This window comes from Rhinopithecus bieti, unplaced genomic scaffold, assembly GCF_001698545.2.
Source record: "Rhinopithecus bieti isolate Rb0 unplaced genomic scaffold, ASM169854v2 scaffold_7888, whole genome shotgun sequence".
Lineage (NCBI taxonomy): Eukaryota > Metazoa > Chordata > Mammalia > Primates > Cercopithecidae > Rhinopithecus > Rhinopithecus bieti.
Window position 1 is genome coordinate 786,564 of NW_016805944.1, and position 25,298 is coordinate 811,861.

General features: G+C 45.3%; 1 protein-coding gene across 2 annotated transcripts; it reads right to left on the reverse strand.

Annotated features, from left to right (window-relative positions):
- Positions 1 to 242: 242 nt before the first annotated feature.
- IGFL2 (IGF like family member 2) lies at positions 243 to 24,674 on the reverse strand. 2 transcript variants are annotated; one of them, XR_001886056.1, is made up of 6 exons: positions 24,618 to 24,674; positions 10,977 to 11,030; positions 10,572 to 10,839; positions 2,747 to 2,983; positions 2,374 to 2,558; positions 243 to 971 (listed from the first exon to the last, which is right to left on the reverse strand). XR_001886056.1 is itself a non-coding variant. In XM_017874331.1 (4 exons), exons 1-4 carry the CDS (start codon positions 24,634 to 24,636, stop codon positions 10,344 to 10,346), a joined length of 360 nt encoding a protein of 119 aa, XP_017729820.1. In that variant the 5' UTR covers positions 24,637 to 24,674; the 3' UTR covers positions 10,148 to 10,343. The 2 variants fall into 2 exon arrangements, 1 of the variants encoding a protein (XP_017729820.1); XM_017874331.1 differs by lacking the exons at positions 243 to 971; positions 2,374 to 2,558; positions 2,747 to 2,983 and adding an exon at positions 10,148 to 10,362.
- Positions 24,675 to 25,298: the final 624 nt, after the last annotated feature.

Below are 25,298 nucleotides of genomic sequence, written 5' to 3' on the forward strand. Positions count from 1 at the left end.
TGGTCTCTCAGGGTGGCTGAGTCAGGCCCGGGGTGAGACAGTGGAGGGAGATCATGACAGCACAGAGCTCTCAGAGGCTGGGAAGCAGGGAGGGCGGCCAGGGCCAGTCCAGTGCTCCCGTCCCTGCTCCTTCTCCAGGTGTCAAAAAAGCCTTTGCATGCAGTGCTGTCCAATCCCTCTGCCAGCCCCATGGAGTCCCCCACCCTATCCCATCCACTGTCTGGGGACAGGTCTGTCTTTGGCCCTGGAGACCAGCTCTGTCTTGGTGGAACTGATCCTCAGGGTTTGGAACTTGAACTCTACCCACAGTGAAAGGAGGTTCTGTATTTCTGGCGAGGAAGTGCAAGATCCTGACCTCAGACAGACATTTAATTCCCCCATCCCACTTTCTAATCCATCCAAGCAGGACACAGTCCGAGGACCAACTGCTGGTCACAGACACAGGCTGGACCAGAGCCCGGGTTTCCTGAACTCCAGTCCACGTGCCTCCAACTGCCGCCCCACCCCGCCTCCGCTGGCCCAGCCCCTCTGGGAAGGGGAAGCAGGCCTTGGTCACAGATATTCCTCAATGAGACCCAAAATCTGACATTCCCAGGGTTCCTCTGTGGGGCTGGCAGAGCTGGGCTCCTGGAATGTGAAACCCCGGGGGTCTTGACATTTCCCGCTCTCAAAGGCTCTCTCTTCACTTGCCCTTTTGTCCCGGAATAAATACAACGACTCTTCCACCTGGCATCTTTGTGGTGTTAGTTCCATCTGGCCTCAAGGAGTCCCTCCCAGGGGATAGGCAGGGATGGGGTGGCATCGCACGTGTGTAGAGGAGGGACGGAAGCTCTCCAGCCTGGACATCTCTCTTTGCTGGCTGAGGAAGCTGTGTCACTCACTTTCTCCAAGCATAGCTATCAGTATTGAAGAGGCTGATCTCTCTCTCCCTGCAAAGGGGCTTTGGTGACCAAAGACTGGATGGTGTCAACCTGGTGATCAAAATGGTCAGAATCTAATTTAAAGAGAGTTTATTCCAGCACAAATGTTGAGGACAGCCCATCCAGAAACACCCATGGTTTCATTTCTATATATGAAACTGCCTTGTAGTGAAACTACATGACTGTGGTAAGCCATATACTGTGGTAAGCCACATACTGGGTAGAATTTATTTATTTTTTCCAGTGACACAAAGTCAATAAGAATGAAGAAGTGGCGGGGTATGGTGGCTCATGCCTGTAATCCCAGCACTTAGGGAGACCAAGGAGGAATAATTGCTTGAGGCCAGGAGTTCCAGACCAGCCTGGACAACATGGCAAAATCCAGTCTTTACAAAAAAAGAAATTTAATTGCTCGGCATGGTGGCATGCACCTGTGTTCCCAACTACTTGGGAGGCTGTGGCAGGAGGATCACTTGAGCTCAAGAGTTCCAGGCTGCAATTAGCCATGATCAGACTGACCACTGCAATCCAGCCTGGGCAACAGAGTGAAGAAAGAAGGAAGGAAGGAGAAGGGAAGGAGAAGGGAAGGAGAAGGGAAGAAGGGAAGGAGAAGGGAAGAAGGGAAGGAGAAGGGAAGAAGGGAAGGAGAAGGGAAGGAGAAGGGAAGAAGGGAAGGAGAATGGAAGAAGGGAAGGAGAAGGGAAGGAGAAGGGAAGAAGGGAAGGAGAAGGGAAGGGAAGAAGGGAAGGTGTCAGGTGTGGTGGCTCGCACTTGTAATCCCAGTACTTTGGGAGGCCAATGCAGGCAGGTCACTTAAGCTCAGGAGTTCAAGACCAGCCTGGGTAACATGGCAAAATCCCATCTGTGATACGGGGAGGGCAGCCAGGGCCAGTCCAGGGCTCCTGTCCTGGCCGGGCACAGTGACTCACATCTTTAATCCCAGGACTTTGGGAAGATGAGGAGAGAGGACTGTTTGAGCCCAAGAGTTTAAGAACCAGCCTGAACAACATGGTGAAACCCTGTCTGTACAAAAAATACAAAAATTAGCTGGGCACGGTGGTGCTCACCTGTGGTCCCAGCTACTCTGGAGGCTGAGGTGTGAGGATCGCTTGAGTCTGGGAGGTTGAGGCTGCAGTGAGCTGTGATTGAGCCATTGCCCTCCAGTCTGAGCTGACACTGAAGAGAGAGACTCTGAGCAGGCCAGAGATGGGGGAGAGACTGAACAGTGCAGAAAGGAGGCCAGGAGAGCCAGGAGGAGAGGCCAGCAATGTTGAGAGAGTGAGGTTGTGAGAGGAAAATAAAAACGAAGGGAGGAAGAAACACAGCTGTAGGGAAAGGGGGAGGTGGATTGACTAGAGGCAGGACAGACACAGAGAATGGGGGCTCTACTCAGGGCAGAACAGGCATGCAGCCCCCCGGTACCCACAATCTCATGGAGGAGACAGGACTTCACCTGTGACAAAACCTGTCATCTGAGGTCAGGGTCAAGGAGCACTTCTGGCCTTTCATCTTCACCATGAGGGCTGCCTGGGGACCGAGGGACCAGGGGCAGCACTTCTCGAAGCAGACTCTGAAGGTGCAGTTTCCACACCTCTGGGTCCCATCCAAGGGCAAGATGGCATTGTCATAGTAACAGTGCTGCAGGGGGTCACAGAACGTGTCCCCACATCTTGCCTGTGGCTGGCACAGCATCAGATAAGCACCCATGGGGGCCACTGGTGGGGACAGAGCTGGTGAGGTCCAGGTGGAAGGGCAGGAGGGTGCCAGCCTGGGATCTCCTGGGAGCCACGCCCCTCTCCCAGCTTCCCAGTCCTTCCTGGGCTCACCTGGGGGCTCCATGTGATCAGAGAAGGCTGCGGATGCAGAGAGAGGCCAAGACGGCTGTGGGAGAAGGAAGAAGAGGGCTCCTGAGGAGGCCACGAGCCATCTTTGGGACCCCAGCCTGTGGCAGGAGTGGGTCCAAGGGGGTCTCTGTGTCCTGACTGGAGCTCGAGGAAGGGCTGGAAGGTGATCTCAGGCCAGGTGCAGTCTCCCCATGCTCGAGGGTCCAGTCTATCTACCTGCTGAGCACAGACATGTGAGTGACCCCCCTGTCGAGGTCAACTGAGCCTGGCCCAGATCAACAGACTCATGAGATGACCTATGGACTCAGGAGCAATCATGATGTGGTCGTTCCATTGCACTGAATGTAGAGGTCTTTGATTCTGCAGCACCAGCAAACTGACACATAACACTGTTTAACTTTGGGTTCTGGGCTTTGGGGTCCCTGCAGAGTTCCTGATTTCAGCCCCCTAAGGGCTCATTCACAAATTTATCACTCAGATCCTACCCTGTCAACTCAGGACGTGTTACTGAGACATTTCCCAGTGTGGGTGGCAAGCCACCCAGGTGCCGAGGCAAGAGACCGAGGGCACAAGCTGTTCCAGTATAATAAAGAAAATACATAAAATAAGAATAGTTGTACTAGATATACATCATAGATATGATTACATATGAACATTATAATCATTAGTTTGTAGCAATTACTCTTTATTCCAATATTATAATAATCTTCGCTCTACAATTATAACTTAGGAGACACAAGGCCATACAGAGATAGGAGCTGAAGGGACATGCTGAGAGGTGACCACAAGACGAGTGTGAGCCTTCTGTTATGCCCGGACAGGGCCACTAGAGGGCTCCTTAGTCTAGTGGTAATGCCGGCACCTGGGAAGATGCCCGTTACCTAGTGGTCTAGTGGTAGCGTCAGTGCCTAGGAAAAGCACCCCCTACTTAGCAGACTGGGAAAGGGAGTCTCCCTTCCCCGGGGGAGTTAGAGAAGACTCTGCTCCACCACCTCTTGTGGAAGATTTATCTGGAGGCCTGTCTCCTTGTGGGATGCTGTACTTCAGCGGTCACGCTCCTGGTACACTTTCATGTTCCATCCTGTACACCTGGCTCTGCCTTCTAGATGGCAGTAGCAGAATTAGTGAACGTACTGAAAATCTCTGAAATGCAAAAATAATGGCATAAGCTGTCTCTTCTCTCTCTCCCCCCGCCTCGGCTACCAAACAGGGAAGGGCCCCCTGTCCAGTGGACACGTGACCCACGTGACCTTACCTATCATTGGAGATGGCTCACACTCCTTACCCTGCCCCCTTGTCTTGTATCCAATAAACAACAGTGCAGCCCGGCATTTGGGGCCACCACCGGTCACCACGTCTTGGTGGTAGTGGTCCCCCGGGCCCAGCTGTTTTTTCTTTTATCTGTCTTGTGTCTTTATTCCTATGATCTCTTATCTCCACACACCTGGAGAAAAACCCACAGACCCTGTAGGGCTGGTCCCTACATCCCAGGACTCTCTATCCCACTGTGGAAGACTTCTCAGTTGCCCACCATGCTCCCACAAAAAGCTGGCCACCTGCCCCAGGATGAATGGGGGCTCTGTCCGAGGTGCTAAAGGCATGCCTCTGGCCATATGCTGGGAGGCAGAGGAACTGTGAGGCGAGGGTAAGAAATATAAGGAACCTGGGTGTGGGTTCCCAACAACCAGGAAGAACACTGAGCATCTGAAAACCATTGGTCACAGAACACAGAACCCATGGGGAACACTATGGGTTCATGAAGACCCAGGAGTCTATTGTAAGCCTCAGTATAGACAGAGGAACACACCGAGCTTCTGATCATCCGTTATCAAGGCTGTGCTGCTTTATGTTGATAGTCCAAAATTACCCCGCATGGGAGTTGGTCCACACATAAATTATCACAAAGGCAATATAGAGGAGAGTGGGGGGGTCACAGGAGTGAGCATCACCATGGCTGGGGATGGACCTTTCACTTAGATGATCATGTGCAAACGACAGGATTCATGATGAACTGCTCCACCACAAAACAAAGAAATGGGTGTCTACAGTACACACACTGGGCCCCCCACTAACCCTGACATGCACAAGATGCCCTGGGGTTACCTGCCTTTCTGGGGGCCGGACCAAGGACTGATCTGGAACAGATAAAGATAGGGAGAAATAGGTATTGGGGGAGGATGAAAGTGGAACTTTTGGAGACTCTTGTAACATAAATTATTCAAGAAAGCATTAACCCCATTTATGCCTAGTGTTCCATTATTGGAATGCTAAGCATGTGGGAATTATTTCTATCCTATTGCTGCTGAAGGTCATCACCAAGGTCCGATTTTTCATATTTAAAAAACTGCAACTTCAGACACAAATGGGTTAATGCTCACCATCTGTGATCAGGTAGCACATACCAGCAGCACAACCTCAGGTATAAATTGGTTAATGCTCACCATCTCTGATCAGGTAGCACACACCAGCAGCATCGCCAGGGTCAACCAACCAGCAGGTCTGACATCTCTCAACTGCTAAAGAAAAGCCAGGTCCGGTCTCCCCATAAGCAAGTGCTCATCCTTAGGCCCAAATTCTCAATGTCTTAGGACCTTGTTCTCAATGTCCTTTTTTTTGGTAGCCAGTGGGCCACATCTTCTGTTTCCAACACCTTTTTGGAAGTTAGAAACAGAACTTCCTCTAGGAGATAAATGTGGGTTAGCTAGTCCACCTGCTGATTTCCAGGTGGTGTAGGTGCAGTGCAGGCATCCACACGCTAGACCATTATATGCATGCCCCAGATACAATGGAGAATGTCCTTCCACATGTCAGCCTCCCCAAAGTGGGCAGTCAGCTACCATCCAATCCTGTGTTTCCCACTGTAGTAGCCACATGGTAAGTCCCTTAAAGGACCAGCTATTGATACACAGGACTACTGAGTCCGGCTCATGGAAGAGACCATCCAGGCAGTTCACAGCTCAGCTCATTGGCTATTATGTCCTTTGCCTGTATTAAGCCAGATACTATCCGTGGATGGCTGGATGGCCACGGCTATCCAAGTGCAGGCATTGCCTCGTGACAAGCCTCCTGTGTACCAGGCCTGGTCAGAAATTGGGCCCTGTCCCTCTTGTATGAAGAAGTGATTTGTGGAGGCTCAGTGTCTGTGAAGACTCTCCTTTAACTGTCATGTAGGTGACAGGGCCATGCACCAATGGAGCCCTGTGCTAGTTAACGTGCTCCTCTGTGGAGGCATGCATGCTATTTGGCCACACTCTGTGTCTGGGCATTCCCAGACTTTGGTTTCTGGAAGGTGTCCTTCAGCCAACCTGCTATGCGGCGCTGGCTGCAGACTAGACTGGGACCCCCTTTGTAACATCCTCTACTTGTTGTAAGGCATGATATGTAGTGTAGCATTGTTGATCCATGATTCTACAGATAACTTCAGCATCCTTCCGTAGTTGGGACCAGAATACTACAGGAACATATCTGCGTCCTCACCTTTGCCACAGGCTGCACCCAGACTTCTTGAGGTAATTGGCTATGTCAAATTTACAAGGCTGTCCCTGCCCTAGGATGCCCAAGGTTTGTATTCATTTTACTGTGACTTTAGCTTGTTCAAAGGCATCATCCTCCTTTGTGGACCAGTCCCAGTGGGCCCCTTTCTTGACCAAGCAGTACAAGGGCCTAAGGAGTTGGGCCACATGGGGAATAAAAAGACACCAATACCCTAGATGGCCTAAGAAGGTGTGCAACTGCTTTGGTGTAGTAGGACATGAGTAGGCCTACACCATATCTATAATGACAGATGTAACAACTTTAGTCTTTCCTGACCAGATGTCAGGAAAGTATCTGATGGATAAGCCTGGACCCTGAACTTTGTCTGCATTGATCACCCATCCTCTGTTCACGAAGTGAGACAGCAAGATGGGGCCTGCAGTTTGTAAGCTGAAAAAAAAAAAAAAAAAAAAAAAAAGCCTCAGAAGTTAGTAATAGCATCAGTGTAACGGAAAACACGTGCCTTCTCCAGAGCACTCCATCTACTCAGGCCAGCAGCCACTACCCCTCACGCAAGATGTAAAGGCCTATTGTTCTCCTTCCAGCTGAATTTAAATTGGTCTTGACTCTGAGGAAATGGGGGTGCTGCAGAAGACACTGGCTAAATTGATAAAATGGTACATACGGAGTGCCTCTCCTATCCTCATCAGGAAGGAGGTGATCAACTTGGGCCTCCAGCCACCCCTGCTGGTGTTCTCCAGCTGACAGAGATTTGAATTCTCCCCGGGATGGAACCCCCAGAGGGAGGGGTGGGCTGTCATCTTTGCTTAGGTGACTTAGCTGCTTCAGCCTTTGGATGCTGGAGAGTCTGAGCTGACTGACTCTCAGGGGGCAGAAAGCGTCCCCCAGCACAGCACAGCTGCTCCACCAAAAGGTGGCCAGACTTCTTTAAATGGGTCGCTGATCCCATTCCTCCTCACTGGGTGGAATGTCCCAACCAGGGCCTACAGTCACCCCTGTCTGTTCTCCATCTGACAGAGATTTGTAACCTCCCTGGGACAGAGCTCCCAGAGGGAGGGATGGGCCACTATCTTTGCCATTTAGATGACTTAGCTGTTCCAGCCTTCAGGCATCAGAGTGTCTGAGGCAACTAGGGGCTGACATGGACCCCCCAGCACAGCACAGCTGCTCTACCAAAACATGGCCAGACTGTTTCTTTAAGCAGGTCCCTGATTCCATTCCTCCTCACCGGGCAGGACCTCCCAAATGGGGTCTCCAGCCACTTCCTACAGGTCCCTTTGCATTGGCAACAGGCCTGTACCATCCTGGGATGAAGCTTTAGGGAGGGATCGCTGCCATCTTTGCTGTTTCACAACCTTCACTGGTGATACCTCCAGGTACTGGAATATCTGAGGCAACTAAGGACTGGAGCTGGCCCCCAGAATACCAGAGCAGCCCTGCAGAAAGAGGACAGACAGTTACACTGGTGCCCATTCCCATGTCTCCTCATCAGGCAGATCCTCCAAACCTAGGCCTCCAGCCACCCCCTGCCAGAGCTATGAAGCCAGTAGCAACTCAGCAACTCCATGAACAGAGCCTCCAGTGACATCTGAAAGCCTCTCTGCCACTGCATCTGCAGTGGAACTGTCCTTGCCACCCTCAGACTAACAAAGGAACAAAGGCCCTAAGTGCTTTATTCACACCTCCAACTAGCTGCAGTCAACCCAAGGAGAGGAGATCAGTGTGTTTCCCATGGGTCCCATACCCCCTCTCCCACTGCTCATCACTAGGCAGGGAATCCCTGGCATGCTCCATCTTGGGCTGACTGCACTGAGTGATTTCTGACCTTCATCTCTCTGGAATGGAGTCCCCAGGAGACAAGCAAACAAACCTTGGCCACAACCACTAATGAGATCCCTTCCTCTGCTGCTTCCAACTTGGGGAAGGAACATGAACACTGAGATCACCCCAGAGTTGCAATGGGCAGCCCAGGAGTCCCAAGTCATAATCTACAGCCAGCACTCAAGAGGCAGAGGAACCCACACATTCAGAGCATTGTGAGGGAACACAGCTGTAACTGTGAGGAAACACAGGGGAGCCATACAACTGCCCAATAAGCCTAAGTGCCACCTGCTGGATCACACCCCAAAGCTTCAACATAAATAATACCTTACTAACATATCCTGCCTCTGAAACCAGAGACAAGAAGTCAGCTTCAAATAAAGACCCCACACAAAGCCTCAGCCTGGTGAAAACATCCAGAAAAGAAGTCTATTGACTGTACTTAACCTACACTGCAGTCAAAGGAACACCCACACACAGAGATGAGAAAGAATCAATGCAAGAATTCCAGTAACTCAAATGGCCAGAGGGTCATATGTCCTCCAAACAACCACACCAGTTCTGCAAGAGTTATTAACCATGCTGAACTAGCTGAAATGGCAGAAGTAGAATTCAGAATATGGATAGAAACAAAGATCTTTGAGATTCAGGAGGATGGCAAAACCCAGTCCAAGGAAAACAAAGAGTCACAATAAAGTGATACAGGAACCAAAGGACGAAATAGCTGGCATAAAAAAGAACCTAACTGGTCTGACAGAGCTGAATAACACAATACAAGAATTTTGCAATGCAATCACAAGTATTAACATTAGAATAAACCAAGTTGAGGAAAGAATCTCAGAACTTGAAGACTGGTTCTTTGAAATAAGATAGTCAGACGAAAACAAAGAAAAAAGAATAAAAAACAAACAAACCTCCGAGAAGTATGGGATTATGTAAACAGGCTAAATTTATGAATCATTGGCATCTCTGAAAGGGAGAGGGAGGAAGCAAACAACTTGGAAAACATATTTCAGGATATTGTCCATGAAAACTTTCTCAACCTTGCTAGAGAAGCCAACAGACAAATTCAGGAAATACAGAGAACTCTTGCAAGATTCCACACAAGAAGATCATCCCCAAGACACATAATCACCAGATTTTCCAAGGTTGAAATGAAAGAAAGAATGTTAAAGGTATCTAGAGAGAAAGGGCAGGTCACCTATAAAAAGAACGCCATCAGGCTAACAGCAGACTTCTTAGCTTAAAGAAAAAATCTTCAACCAAGAATTTTATATCCAGCCAAACTATGCTTCCTAAGTGAAGGAGAAATAAGATCCTTTTCAGACAAGCAAATGTTGAGGGAATTCATTACCACCAGATCTGCCTTACAAGAGATTTTGAAAGGAGCACTAAATATTAAAGGAAAGACCACAACCAGCTAATACAAAAACACACTTAAACACACAGACCAGTGTCACTATAAAGCAACTACACAAACAAGCCAACATAATAACCAGCTAACAGCACAATGACAGATCAAATCCACACATATCAATACTAACCTTTAATGTGAACGGGCTAAATGCCCCACTTAAAAGGCACAGACTAACAAGCTGGATAAAAAAGCACGACCCAATGGGATGCTGTCTTCAAGAAGCTCATCTCACACTTAATGGCACTCATAGCCTCAAAATAAAAGAATGGAGAAAAATCTACCAAGCAAATGGAAACCAGAAAAAAGCAGGAGTTGCCATCCTAATTTCAGACAAAGACATTAAACCAACAAAGATTAAAAAAAGAAGGGCATTACATAATGGTAAAGGGTTCAATTCAACAAGAAGACCTAACTATCCTAAATATGTTTGCCCCTAACAGAGAAGCACTCAGATTAACAGAGGAAACTCTTAAAGACCTTCAAAGAGACTTAGACTCCCACACAATAATAGTGTACTTAAAAACTCTCCAGCCTTTCGTTTCAGCAGAGCTGAGTTCAATCTCTTTCCCCCATTGCAATAGTCTTGAATAGTCTTCCTTGCCTATTTAAATCCAAAAAAAAGAAAGGAGACGACATTGGGTACAGGTGTATACACAGGAAAACGACTTCATTTATTTCCTGATACTCTACTGCCATTGTCCATGTCCCATCAGCCTCCCACATGGGCCATACAATGGCTTGGAGTTGTACCATTTTGTAAATTACTCAGGCTTCTTTACTGTCACACATATTACCCCAGCCTGTGTTTCTGAGATGCCTCAGTGAAAGTTGATTTTCTATGTCTTCTCAGGGAAAATATCTTTTGCTGCAGAGAAAAGAAACCAAGAAATTACGAATAACAGACAAGGAGATAACTGAAAATATCTGAGAAACTGCTAGAGATTAGACTACGGGTCCAGGGCTCTTCAAACGGAGTAATGAAGACATCTAGACTCCCCTCCTCATTTCCACCTCCCTACCACCTCATTTCCACCTCCCTACCCCCCACCCCCTGGCCAGGGACCAGGTCCCTACCTGTGACAGTCACTGGAGATGGGAGATGAGTGGCACTGGGAATTCACACCCTGAACTTTCAGCTTCACAACAAAATTATTTGTGAGGCCAAAGGACTCAGGACAGCAGAGCTCAAAGCAGGGCCAGAAGGTGCAGTGGGGACCACATTGGCGGGTCTGGCTCAGGGACAGGATGGCATCATCGTAACAGCACTGCTCCAAGGGGTTGTAGATCTTGTCTCCACACCTGGGTGCCAGCTGGCATAGCCATGGCTCTGAGCCAGCGGGAGCTGGACAGACATTGGTGGTGTGAGCCCAAGGATGACCAGGCACTACATCCCCCAATCAGCAGCCCTCTGTGAACCCCCACACCCACTTTCCAAAGGCAGCCTCCTTCCTCTTCACTCTTGCCCATCCTTGTACTCACCGATGACTTCCCTTGGGGAGCAGAGGAGGAGAAAGACTGACACATAAGCAGGAGCTGGGAGAGAAAGAAAGGAGGTTAAGGATGGGGTTGGAAGTGTGGCCACTAGGTTGACCTCAGGGAGGGCACGCCAGGGTGGGGAAGGCTTAGTTCCAGATTAGCTCTAAAGGCTTGGGTTTGGAACTATCTTTGCATAGGATCTAGCGCCTGACACAGTTAAGAGTTCAGACAGTGGGGCCAGAGAAGTGTGGACCCCGCTAAGAAAGAGAATGCAGGGAAAACTCTTGGAATATCTTTGTTTATGATTCTAAGAATATTGTGAAGTTTACCAGTTGGAAAAAGGAGGGAACAGCTATTAAAGATTAACCATGGGCCGGGCGCGGTGGCTCAAGCCTGTAATCCCAGCACTTTGGGAGGCCGAGACAGGTGGATCACGAGGTCAGGAGATCGAGACCATCCTGGCTAACACAGTGAAACCCCGTCTCTACTAAAAAAAAAATACAAAAAACTAGCCAGGCTAGGTGGCGGGTGCCTGTAGTCCCAGCTACTCGGGAGGCTGAGGCAGGAGAATGGCGTAAACACGGGAGGCAGAGCTTGCAGTGAGCTGAGATCCGGCCACTGCGCTCCAGCCTGGGCGCCAGAGCGAGACTCCGTCTCAAAAAACATAAAATAAAATAAAATAAAATAAAGATTAACCATGGTCAAGATTAAGGTGATAAGGAAGGAGGAAGGAAGCTGAGTAAGATTGGCAAGTGGAGAACTGGGGTGCAGGATTGTTTTGGAGATAGTATTGGGCTTGAGTAGGTCTTTTTGTTTGTTTGTTTGCTTTTTGTTTTTTGAGACAGGGTCTTAATCTGTCACCCAGGCTGGAGTGCAGTGGTGCCATCTTGACTCACTGCAGCCTCGAACTCCAGGTCTCAAGCGATCCTCCCACTTCAGCTTCCTGAGTAGGTGAGACTACAGACGTGCCACCACACCCAGGTAATTTTCTATTTTCCGTAGAGATGGAAAGTAGGTCTAAAAGTTGGGGCTCTCCTCATTTGTTTTGCAGTTGCTGACACCATGACTGTGGGTGAAGGTTGAGAGATAAAGGAAATGGAAAAAAATGATGGAATATGAAGGTTTTTTATGGATGCAATCACCTGACTAGCATAGTGATCCGAGTTCAAATATTCCATGATTGACTCTATTTTGAAAGCATGTACAGGCAGGTGACAATGAGGTTATGTAAGCAAAATAAGAGGAAAGGTGTTCGTTTTTGTCTTCTGCACTTGCAAATGAAAAATGTTCCCCTTATACTGTAACCTTTTTCCTCTCCTGGGCTACCCCATATCGGAGAGTGAATGCAGCTCTGAGTCCTACTCCATGTTGTGGCTTGAGGAAGCTGATGGCCTTCAGTACCATCGGCCATTACCAATTAACATGCAACTAGAGAAGGTGGCTCTTCCCATCTATTTTAATCCCCCTTCTACTAAACACCTTCTAATGCTGTATTTCCCAGGCACTGTATCCTTAGAAGTTTCAAAAGATGATGCCCCAAACCACGTTGTTTACTCCCTGGAGAACTATTTGGAGTCATATCCACAGTTTTCATGTATCTAGCAGAGGTGCACAGGCACCATAAACTCCATAAGAGAACCAGAGAAGAGTGACAGCTGCGATTTTTTCATGGAGTTGTTGTGAGGATCCAAAGGGCATGTGGTTCTAGAGTGCAGATTGTAATAATAGTAAGTGGCGGATGATACGGTTGATACAGCACCTGAGAGTGCAGTCCAGATAAAAAAAATCACAAGGTAAACCGATGCCTATGAGGAAGGTAGCAGATCTGGCAGGAGGGCAGTAAAGAAGCCAGCCCTCAGTGATGACGACTGATCTGACACTCCATCCCCCACCTGCTGCCATAACTTGTGGGGGAACCCTGACTCATCATCATCCTGACCACATCATAACCTTAGGGAGAGCTCTTCTCTCCCAAGCTCCATTCTTAGCCTCCCATGCATGTTGAAGGGTATTGGCCTCCTTTACAGAGCCTGAGAAGATCAAGAATCTGGATATTCTTGATGAGCCTCACCTGTCAGCTTGGTTATTCAAGAAAAGCTGTATATGAAATTAACAAGAAAAGGTACAAGTGTCAAAACTGTTTTTGCTATTCTAGTTCCTCTGCCTTTCCATATAAAGACAGAATCTTGTCTATACCCACCCACCCCTCAAAAAACAAAATCTTGCTGGGATTTTGATAGGAATTGCAATCAGGCTGGGCACGGTGGCTCACGCCTGTAATCCCGGAACTTTGGGAGGCCAAGGTGGGTGGATCACGAACGAGGTCAGGAGATCAAGACCGTGTTGGCTAACAGGGTGAAACCCCGTCTCTACTAAAAATACAAAAAAATTAGCCAGGCATGGTGGTGCACACCTGTAATCCCAGCTACTCAGGAGCCTGAGGCAGGAGAATCACTTGAACCTGGGAAGTGAGCCAAGATCGTGCCACTGCACTCCTGCCTGGGTGACAGAGCGACACTCTTGTCTCAAAATAAAATAAAATAAAATAAAATGAAATAAAACAAATTGCAATCAATTTGGATGGAACTAACATCTTTACTAGTTGAGTTTTACAATCCATGAAAATGGCACATCTCTCCATTTATTTTTATTTCTTTCAGGAGCATTTTGTAATTTTCAGCATATAAGTCCTGTACATGTTTTGCTAGATTTACACCTAACTTTTTCATTTTTGAACAACTGCAGGTGCTATTTTCTTATTAACTTCAGTGTCCACATGTTCATTATTGGTATAAAGAAACACAACTGCTTTTTTCTATGTTGATCTTGCATTCTGAAACCTTGCTAAACTCACTTATTAGTTATAGGAGTAAATTTTTCGATTCCTTGGGACTGTTTACATAGACAATTGTGTGGCCTACAAATAGGAGCAGTTTTATTGCTTCCTTTCCAATCTGTACAAATTTTAATTCTTTTTTTCCTTGACTTATTGCCCTGGTTAGAATGTCCAGCAATACACCGAACAAGAATGGGGAAAGCAGACTTCGTCTCCTTTGCTCAATCTTAGGCGGAAAGCATTCACTTTTTCACCATTACTTTCTATATTAATTGTAGGGTTTTTGTAGATGGACTTTATCGAGTTGAGGAAGTTCCCCTATTCCTGTTTTCTGGGAGTTTTAAAATCATGAATGGCTGTTAAATTTTATCAGTTGCTTTTCAGCATCGATTGATGTGATCATGTCATTTTCTTCTTTAGCATATTAACATGGTGGATTACACTGTCAGTGATTTTTGAAATATTCTGCCAGGCTTATATTCTGGAATAAACCCTACACGGTCACGGTGTGTAAGTATTTTTTTACATTGCTGAATTTCATTTACAAATATTTTGTCAAGGATTTGCTTTGTTGTTGTCATTGTTCTTGTTTGTCTGTCTTTTTATGACTTTTGTAGCAAAATAATTCTGATTTTATGAAATGAATTGAAAAGTATTCCTTCCTATTCTGTTTTCTGGATGAGACTGTGCAGAACTGGTGTTAATTTCTTTTTAAACATTTGGTAGCTTCTAAAGTGCAACCATCTGGGTTAGGAGATTTCCTTTTTAGGAGATATTTTAAATTCTGAATTCGATTTCCTTAATAGTTATAAGGCTACTAAAATGATATATTTCATATTGGGTGTGTTGTGATCATTTGTGCTTTATTTATTTATTTATTTATTTATTTATTTTTGAGACGGAGTCTTGCTCTGTCCTCCAGGCTGGAGTGCAGCGGCATGATCTCGGCTCACTGCAAGCTCTGCCTCCTGGGTTCACGCCATTCTCCTGCCTCAGCCTCCTGAGTAGCTGGGACTACAGGCGCCCGTCACCTCCCCTGGCTAATATTTTTGTATTTTTAGTGGAGATGGGGTTTCACCGTGGTTTCGATCTCCTGACCTCGTGATCCGCCCGCCTCGACCTCCCAAAGTGCTGGGATTACAAGTGTGAGCCACCGCGCCCCGCCATTTGTGCTTTTAAATGGGAGGTCCACTTCATCTAAGTTGTCCGATTGTGTACAGTTTGTTTGGAGGAAGGGAGGCAAGATGGTGCACTTCCGGGTTCTTCTTCACCAACTTTTCCCGCGCGCGAAAATGCAGCCGGCGCACGGGAAGGTGCAGACCAACTGGGCATGCGCCAGGTGACGTCAATCCGAAGAGACCAAGATTTACCTGGTCGCACCTGCGGAACGCCCCCCTGACATGCCCCTGCCCCGCCTATTGCCCTCCCACTCCTAGAAAAGCCGCTCCGGAGGGACGCCACGCGCGGCCTTCCTCAGTCCTCCACTCCTGTCGGGATGTCAGGACTGCAGGAACTCCGTCCGAGAGCCCCACCGCGGGACTCTGTCGGCCTTCTTTGCAGGAGGCCGACAGACCTCTTCCCCACACCTTAGGTGACCAAAATAAACTTGCAGTTTTGCTCCTACACTTGCCTACTCGCTGGTTCTTTTGTGCCCGCTCTGGTGGTCTTAGAAAAACAAATCAGAGTTATTCCTAGTTTTTCCATTATTATTCTTTTAGTGTCTGCAAAACCTATAGTGATATCTCCTGTCTCATTCCTGACACTGACAATTTGTGTCTTCTCTTTGTTTTTTGAGAGCTGTGCTAAAACTATCAAAAGATTGATCTTTTCAAAGAATTAACTCTTTATTTCATTGATTTTCTAGGCTATTTTTCTGTTTTAAATTTTATTGACTCTTGCTCTCCTCTTTATTATTTCCTTCTTCTTCTTGCTTTGGGTTTATTTTGCTCTTTTATTTTTTCCTAGCTTCTTGAAGTGGGAGCTTAGACTATTGATTTTTCCTGTTTTCTAATACAACTATTTAGCACAATAACTTTCACCCTTAGCACTGCTTTATATATGTTCCACAAATTTTGATATATTGTATTTTCATTTCATTAAGTTATACATAATTTTTTAAAATCTTTGAGACTCATTATTAAACCATAAGTTATTTAGAGTTGTGTTGCTTAGCTTCCAAGTGCTTGGAGATCTTTCTGTAGTCATCAGTTTGATCAAATTATGGTCAGACAACTTACTCTGTTTTAAACTCAAATACTTTAGAACTTGTTGAGGTTTGTTTTATGGCTCTAGATAGAAGCCAGTTCCCCACTACCATTTACAATGACATCAGAAATAACAAATACCTAGAATTAAATCTAAAAGAAAGGTGAGAAACCTCTGCAAAACTATGCTGAAAGATACTAAAGAACACCTAAGTAAATGGGAAACATGCCATGTTCATGCTTTGGAAGACTCAATATAACAAAGATGTCAATGTTCCCCAAACTGATCTATAAATTCAATCAAACTCAATAAATATGACAGCAATGTTTTGTATCAGTTAACAAAGTGATTCTAAAATTTATCAGAAAGTGATGGTCGGGTATGGTGGCTCACACCTATAATCCTAGCACTTTGGGAGGCTGAGGCAGGAGGATTGCTTGAGCCCAGGAGTTCAAGACCAGCGTGGGCAACACAGTGACACCCTGACTCTATACATATATATTTTTTAAATTACCAGAAAATGAAAATGACAAGATAGCCAATACAATATTGAAGAAACTAAACAAAGTTATAGGACTTACACTAACAGATCAGGAAGTTTTATAAAACTATAATAATCTAGAGTGCGGTATTGCAAAAGATAAACAGATTGATCCATGGAATGAAACAGAGTTCAGACACAGACCCACCCATAGGCCATCAGTGATTTACGACAAATGCACCACTACAACTCACCAGGCAAAGACTAGTCCTTTTAATGGATATCTACATGGTGGTGGGGGGTGTATCTCAACCCTTATTTCACACCAAATGTGAAAATTAATTTGAAATGGGTCATAGACTTAAACGCTAAATATTTCAAACTATAAAGCAGGACTTCCAGAAGCCAGTGTGAAGAGCATGGGCGCCTTCCTCCCAGCAAAACAACCATTTAACCGGTGAAAAAAAATTTTTTATATAAAAACAACTAGTTAAGTCTCAGGAAATTGTCCTAAGGGCATACAGCAAATGAAGAAATGTTTATTCAAGAAATTCTACTCAATCTGTATAGAGCAGCAAGAGTCTGAGGGCATTTAAGCCACAAATTACCCCTATTCCCCGCATCCCCAGCCAGCTCTGTGTAATTGAAGCTCTATGCTGGGTAGTCACGGACAAGAAAATGGGACTCCACCTCTCCCCAGCTCCCAGCCTAGGGTTACAGTTTCAGTCCAGAAAGGGCAGCACACCAGTATTTATTTATTTATTTATTTATTTATTTATTTATTTATTTATTTATTTTTGAGGCAGAGTCTCGCTCTGTCACCCAGGCTGGAGTGCAGTGGTGCGATCTTGGCTCACTGCAAGCTCCGCCTCCCGGGTTCACGCCATTCTCCTGCCTCAGCCTCCCGAGTAGCTGGGACTACAGGCGCCCGCCACCACGCCTGGCTAATTTTTTTGTATTTTAGTAGGGACAGGGTTTCACCGTGTTAGCCAGGATGGTCTCGATCTCCTGACCTCGTGATCCGCCCACCTCGGCCTCCCAAAGTGCTGGGATTACAGGCGTGAGCCACCACGCCGGCCGCACCAGCATCTTTTAACCTGCTGCCTCCATGTTGCAGATGCTCTACATTAGTTAGAAATTGTGGCTTACAGGACCAGAGCTCCTTCTCCCATCCAGCCCCTCCTTCTAGCATGGAAGTTCCACGCCAAGTTTAGCAGGTGAAGCACACTGGGCTTCTTTGATCCTGCCTGAGTTCGCTCATGGGGCAGAAGTTCCACACAGGAAAGGGCAAACCGAGAAGACTGGCAGCTACCACCCCCTCCCAGTGTTCCAGCTGTTACAGCAAAGACATCACCGCAGGAGAAGCTGGCTGCTGTCCCTGACACCAGCTCCAGTCCAGTAGCTCAGCGGTTCTGCCCCGGGGAGAGAGAGGCCATCAGAACAGAGAGCTCCACAAGTCTCCCTAAAACTGTCTTTTCTGAAATAGAGTGTGGAGAAGTACATGCCTAAGGACATCGTACAAAAAAATTGGAAATTTTGGTGTTAGAAGAGGGTGGTAATTCCGTGATGGTAGTAACAAGAAACAAAAACACCAGGCAGAAGCTTAACAGAGAAAATCAGAAAAAGAGATAACTAAAAAGGGCCCTCCTGGAGTCAGAGACAGCCTCAAACCCTGGCAACACTCTGTCTTGGCAAAAGGGCTAGACATTAAGCAGCCTACAGAATGATTTATGCATTGTGCTGTAGGCCTATTAAAAAGAATAGAGCGATCAATTAACAATTAGAGGGTGTAACAGATGCAAGTGATACCAACAAAGGCAGATGAGCCAGAAGCTTAACAGAAACATCAGGGAAAGAATAGTCAAAAACAATGAGTTCGTGTCCTTTGCAGGAACATGGATGAAGCTGGAAACCATCATCCTCAGCAAACTAACACAGGCACAGAAAACCAAACCACATGTTCTTATTCATAAGTGGGAGTTGAACAGTGAGAACACATGGACACAGGGAGGGGAACAGCACACCCCGGGCCTGTCAGGGGCTAGGGGGAAAGGGGAGGGAGAGCATTAGGACAAATACCTAATGCATGCGGGGCTTAAAACCTAGATGACGGGTTGATAGGTGCAGCAAACCACCATGGCACATGTAACAAACCTGCACGTTCAGTACATGTATCCCAGAACTTAAAGTAAAAAAAAGAAATATATATATGTGTATATATACACATATACATATATATGTGTATACATATATATGTATAATTTGTAAGAAACAGGCAAAAGCTACCCAAAAAAAAAAGAACCCAGCTAAAACCATAATTATCTGGAGTAGTTAGCGATCCAGCACTCATGCCCAAGGCTGTACCCTCTGGAGAGCACTAATAAAACAGAATTATGTAATTATATAAGCAATTATATAATTTGTAACTCCTTATGAAAACAGTATAATTGCTTATTTCTTATCCTTTCTTCTCTTAACTGGTTTTTTTTTTTACAGGCTTGAGCCACCGCGCCCGGCCAACTGGTCTTAAAAGTAATGGCATAAAACAATATGTACATAACTGTATTGCTGGGAAAAATAAAGAATCTGATTTTAAAATGGGCCAAAGATCTGAATACCTATTTCTCAAAAGAAGACATACAAACACTCAAGTATATGAAAAAAAGTATATGAAAAAATGTTCAGCATTACTCACATTAGAGAAATGCAAATCAAAACCACAATAAAATACCTCATCTCAGTTAAAATGGCTTTTATTAAAAAGACAAGAAATAATAGATGCTGGCAAGGATGCAGAGAATGAGGAATATCCACACATGAGAAATGCCCATCCAGGCCTAGATGGTGAATTTTACAAAACAGTTAAAGAAGACTTAATACCAGTCATTCACAAACTTTTCAAAAAAAACAAGCACAACTTTCCAATCTGTTCTGAGGCCTCTATTACCCTGATACCAAAGTCAAACAAAGACATCACAAGGAAAAAAAACTACAGACCAACATCTCTTATGAATATAAGTTCAAAAATCCTCAACAAAATGTAGCAACCCAAATCCAGCAGCATATATAAAGAATGATATGCCACGACCAAGTGGATTTATCCCAGGGATGCAAAGTTGGTTCAACATATGAAAATCAATTAATATAATACACCATATTACTAGACTATAGGGGGAAGACACGTAATTCTCTCAAATGATACTGGAAGAGGATTTGACAAAATCTACACTCTTTCATGATAAAATACAAAGAACAAACTAGGAATAGAAGAGTTTCCTCAACCTGTTAAAGAGCATCTACAATAAACTCATAGCTAACATCATACTTAACTGTGAAAGATTGAATACTCTCCCCCTGATATCAGGGACAAGACAAGTATATCCACTCTTACCACTCGATTCAACATAGCACTGGCGGTTCAAGCCAGGAAAGTTAGGCAAGAAGAGAAAATGAATTTAGACTGAGAAAGATAAAGTAAAATGATTTCTATTTGCAAATGACATGATTTTGTATGTTAAAAATCCTAAGGACCAGGCACAGTGGCTCACTCCTGTAATCCCAGCATTTTGGGAGACCAAGTGGGGAGGATCACTTGAGGTCAGAAGTTTGAAACCAGCTTGGTCAACATAGCGAGATCCCGTCTTTATAAAAATAAAAGCATAAAAAAGTAGCCAGGGATGGTGGCACACGCCTGTAATTCTAACTGCTCAGGAAGCTGAGCCAGGAGGATCACTTGAGCCCAGGAGTTCAAAGCTGCATTAAGCTATGATCATGCCGCTGCATGCCAGCCTGCGTGATAGAGTGAGATTCTGTTTCAAAAAAGAAAAGAAAAAAAAAAAAAAACCTAAGGAAGCTACTAAGACCTAAAGACTAATAGAAAAATTCAACAGGGTTGTAAGATACAAGAGATCAACATATAAAAAGTAATTGTATACACTAGTAAAAAACCATCTAAATATGAAATTAAGAAAATAATTCCACATAAAATAGTATCAAAGAGAATAAAATACTTATGAATAAATTGAACAGAAGAGGTGCAAGATTTGTGCACTAAAATAACAAAACATTGTTGAAAAGAATTAAGAATATATAAATAAATGGAAATACATCCATGTTCACAAATTGGAAGACTTAATATTGTTCAGATGCCAAAACTCCCGAATTGACCTATAGAATCAATGCAATCCATATCAAAGAACTTTTGTGAGATGAAGTATCACTCTGTCACCCAGGCTGGAGTGCAGTGGCACGATCACGACTCACTGCAACCTCCACCTCCCAGGCTTAAGTGATCCTCCCACCTCAGCCTCCCAAGTAGCTGGGACTGCAGATGCACACCACCATGCCTGGCTAATTTTTTGTATTTTTTGGTAGAGACGGGGTCTCACCATATGGCCCAGGCTGGTGTCTAACTCCTGAGCTCAAGCGATCCACCTGCTTTGGCCTCCCAAAAGTGCTGGGATTACAGGCGTGAGCCACAGCACCCAGCCTTCTTTGAAGAAATTAATCAGTTGATCCTAAAACTCATATTGAAACATAAGGGACCCAGAATAGCTAAAACAATCTTGAAAAAGAACAAAATTGTAGAATTGATACCTCATGATTTCAAAGCTTACCACAAAGCTACAGTGACAGCGTAGGAGCTGACATACAGGATAGACATAGAGATCAATGAATCAAGCTAACAGTCAGAAAATAAACCCTTAGATTTGTTGAAATCAAATTTCAATGAAAGTGCTAGGATGATGAAGTAAGGGAACAAATGATTTTTCAACAAATGGTGCTGGGAAAACTGTATATTCATACATAAAAGAGTGGGCAGAAAGAGAATCTCTTCCTCACAGCATACACAAGGATTAACTCAAAATGTATCATAGACCTAAATACAAGAGCAAAACATATACAGCTCTTAGCAGAAATGGAAAATAAGCAAGCCACAGAAAGACAAATACCACACCATCTCACTTGTATGTAGAATCTAGAAGAGTTGAACTCATAGAAGTAGAGAGGATGGCAGTTACGAGGATGGGTGTGGGCAGATGGGAACAGGGAGATATGCAAAGGATATAAAGTTACAGTTAGACAGGAAAGATAGGTTTTAGAGATCTACTGCAGGGCACGGTGACTATAATTAATAATAGTGTATTGTAGGCTGGACGTGATGCCTCACACCTGCAATCCCGGCACTTTGGGAGGCCAAGAAGGAGGGTTGCTTAAGCCTACAAGTTGGAGACCAGCCTGAACAACACAGTGAGACATCGTCTCCATGAAAAACAAAATTAGCATGGTGTGGTGGTGCGTGCCTGTGGTCTGAGCTACATGGGAGCTGAGGTGGGAGGATCATTCGAGTCTCAGAGGTAGAGGGTGCAGTGAGCTGTAATCACACCACTGCACTCCAGATTGGGCATCAGAGTAAGACCCTGCCTCTTAAAAAAACAAATGGTGTGTTGTATATTTCAAAATTGCTGAAGAGTATATTTTAAATGTTCCAGTGACAAAGAAGTATATGAGGTGGTAGATATGGTAATTAACTTGATTTAATCATTTAACAAGGCAAACATAGATTAAATCATCATATTTTACCCAATAAATATACACAATTATTCTTCATCAACTTCTTTAAAAGATTCCTAGCAGAAAACATAGAAGTAAGTCTTTTTTTTTTTCTTTTTTGTTTTGAGATGGAGTCTTTGCTCTGTCACCCATGCGGCTGGAGTGCAGTGGCGGATCCGGCCACTGAAAGTCTCCGCCCTCCCTGGGTCTTCCCACGCCATTCTCCGTGCCTGCATCCTCCGACGTAGCTGGGACTACAGCGCCTGCTACCACGCCCGCCTAATTTTTTGTTATTTTCTAGTAGAGCACGGGGTTCACCGTGTTTAAACGCCGATGGTCTCCATCTCCTGACCTTTGTGGATCCTCACAAGAACAACACCCGTCTCAGCCTCCCAACAGTGCTGGGATTACAGGCGTGGAGCCAACCACCGGCCCCGCCAGAAGTAAGTCTTAATGACCTCGAGTTAGGTAACATTTTCTAGATTATTACACCAAAAGCACAAGAACAAAAAGGAAAGAATAGACTTCATCAAAAATTAAAAAACCTATGCACTACAAGCAATAGCATCAAGGAAATGAAGACAATCCACATAATGAGGAAAGTATTTGCAAATTATATATATGATAAGGGATGAGTATCCAGAATATCTTTTAAAACTCTTACAACTAAATAATAATAATAATAATAAATAATAATAAAATAAATAACCCAATTTAAACATGGAAAATCTGAATAAACCTTTTCTCAAAAAGAAATACAAATGGCCAATAAGGACATGGAAAAGACGCTCAGCGTTGTTATTTACTAAGGAAACGCAAATTAAAACTACACAGGATATCATACACACCCACCCAGGTAACTGTAATAAACAGAAAAATAGAAAATAACAAAGGCTGGAGAATCTGCGGAGAAATGTGAGCCCTCATGCACTGCTGGTGCGAGTGTAACTGATGCAACGTCTGTGGAAAACAGTTTGCCAATTCTTCCAAAAGTTAAACAGAATTACCTGTGGCCTAGCCATTCCACTCCTAAGGCTACACCCCAAGATAACTGAAAACAGGTTCTCAAGCAAATACATGTATATGTATGTTCGTAACAGCACTATTCACAATAGCCAAATGGTGGAAACAGTCCAAGTGTCCATCAACAGATGAATGGATAAATGAATGCTAATATGTGGATACAACTGAATATTATTTCATTATAAAAAGGAATGAAGTACTAATAAATTCTAAAACAGGGATATGCCTTGAAAACATTCAGTAAAAAAAAAAAAACAAAAAAAGTGACACAAAAGGTCACATATGGTGTGATTCCATTTATAAGAAATGTCCCAGAGAGGTAAATCCAAAGAGACAGAAAGCAGACTGGTGGTTGCCAGGGGTGAGGGTAGAGGGGAAGGGAAGGAACAGCTGAGTGGGCATGCGGTGGTCGGGGGCTGTGGGGCCAGGTGACTAGGGGGTAAAAAGCAATTCTGGAATATGATTGAGCTACTCTTCCTTCAACTTGAGAGAGAAAGTAAGAGAAAGAAGGAGAGGAGGGAAAAGACAGGGAGGGGAGAGGGGACGAGAGCAGAGGGCGATGGGAGACAAAAGGAGAGAGGGAGGGGGAGGAGGGAGAGAGGGAGAGAGGGGGAGACAGAGAGGGACAGAAAGAGAGAGAGACAGAAAGAGAGAGAGAGAAAGAGAGAGAGAGAGAAGAGAGGAAAGAGAGAGAGAGAGAGAGCGATGGTTGCCCAAAAAGAAGTTAACGAACACAGCAGGCATTGCTCATCTTGATGGAATACAAACAACAAAACAGTCCACCGCCTGGGCTGCCCTTACTTGAGCACACTCCTGGTGTAGTCGATCCTCATGCCTGGGACACTGAACCTCATGATTTCCTGGTGCTGAGAGCCCAGGAACTCCAGGCAGCAGTGCCTGGGCTACAGAGCTGGGTCTGGTTCGAGGGCAGGATGATCCCCTCATCACAGTCCCAAGAGATTGCAGATCTGGTCTCCACTCCTGAGTGTCAACTGGCACAACCACAGTTCAATATCTGGAAGAGTCAGAGCTGATGAGCTGGCAGGCTCCTCTGGGAGCTCCCAACCCTATCCACAGTGCTATAATCCTCCCTCCTCTCTTCTCCCTCCACTCACCACACCCATTCTCACCAGTAGTCCCTTCTGAGTCTGAGCCCAGGAGTTCAAAAATAAAGATCGGCTGAGAGCAGAAGGAGAATGACGGTGATTCTGGGATCACCAGATCATGATCATGGAGCACAAGATGTTGTCTCTGAGTTTCTTTGGTTGCTATAACAACTCACAGTGGAATTTGGGACTGACTCTGTGTGCAGGTTCTGGGGACTGGGCTTGGCAGATGAGGAAATGCAGGGAGGGCTCTGGGAAGGGTTAAGCTTCTGGAATTTGTGGATGGGGACAGAGATTGCAATGCAGTCAGAGAGGACACGAGTGACTATGAGGTGGGAAACCAAGAATTAAATAGGGAAGAGAGAATTAAGTATGAGGTTCAGAGGTACATTAGAGATAACAGTAGGCATTAGCTCAACCTGGGGCTAGCGTTGCCTTACCAAAGATTCTGGGTACCATGGAGCTTCAGAGCAGCTGATGGGATAGCAGCAGTGGAAATGGGTCAGTGACTTTACACAGGGACTTACGTAGGCTATGAACTTACCCACATTTAGGGAGGTGGGCGGAAGCAGTGGCCTCTTGGAGAGGGTGGGGCATGAGAAGTTGCAGAAAGCATAAGGAAAAAAATGCAGCAACAGCTGAGTAAGATGTTCCTGGACCTGTTCCAAGTGGCTGCTACCTTCTCAGAGCTCTCGAAACCTCAGGATAAAGTCTTCCCTAGAACCTTTCAAAGCTGTGAGTGTCATTCTTTGAACTCTGCCCATGCAAAGCCACTTGGAAGAGATTCCTTGGCTCTTACTTATCTGACAGCATACTACTCACCAAACACCAGCCGTCTCTAAGCTCCCCATATTCAACCACCCTGAAGTTTCAAGGGGTCCCTCTACCCCCATCTCAGTCCACCTCCAGACCTGCACTGTGAGAAACAAACTCACCCATCCAAGCCCAAATAATGGACTCAGAGACACAGAAAACAGCAGAAGCAAGACTTTTAATGACCATCTTGCAAAATTGAGTGTCTGGTAGGCAGGCACACCCTGTATGGTTACAATAAGCAATTTACCCCTAGTGCACAAGTCTCTCCCCCAGTTCCTCGTAGGCTGAGTACGATGTGGTCACAA

Bases quoted from the DNA above. Each gene is read 5' to 3' on its own strand.
- IGFL2 (XM_017874331.1), bottom strand. The intron at 10,840-10,976 runs GTGAGTACAAGG...ATGTCTGTCCAG, and splicing joins CTCCCCAAGGGAAGTCATCG to CTCCCGCTGGCTCAGAGCCA.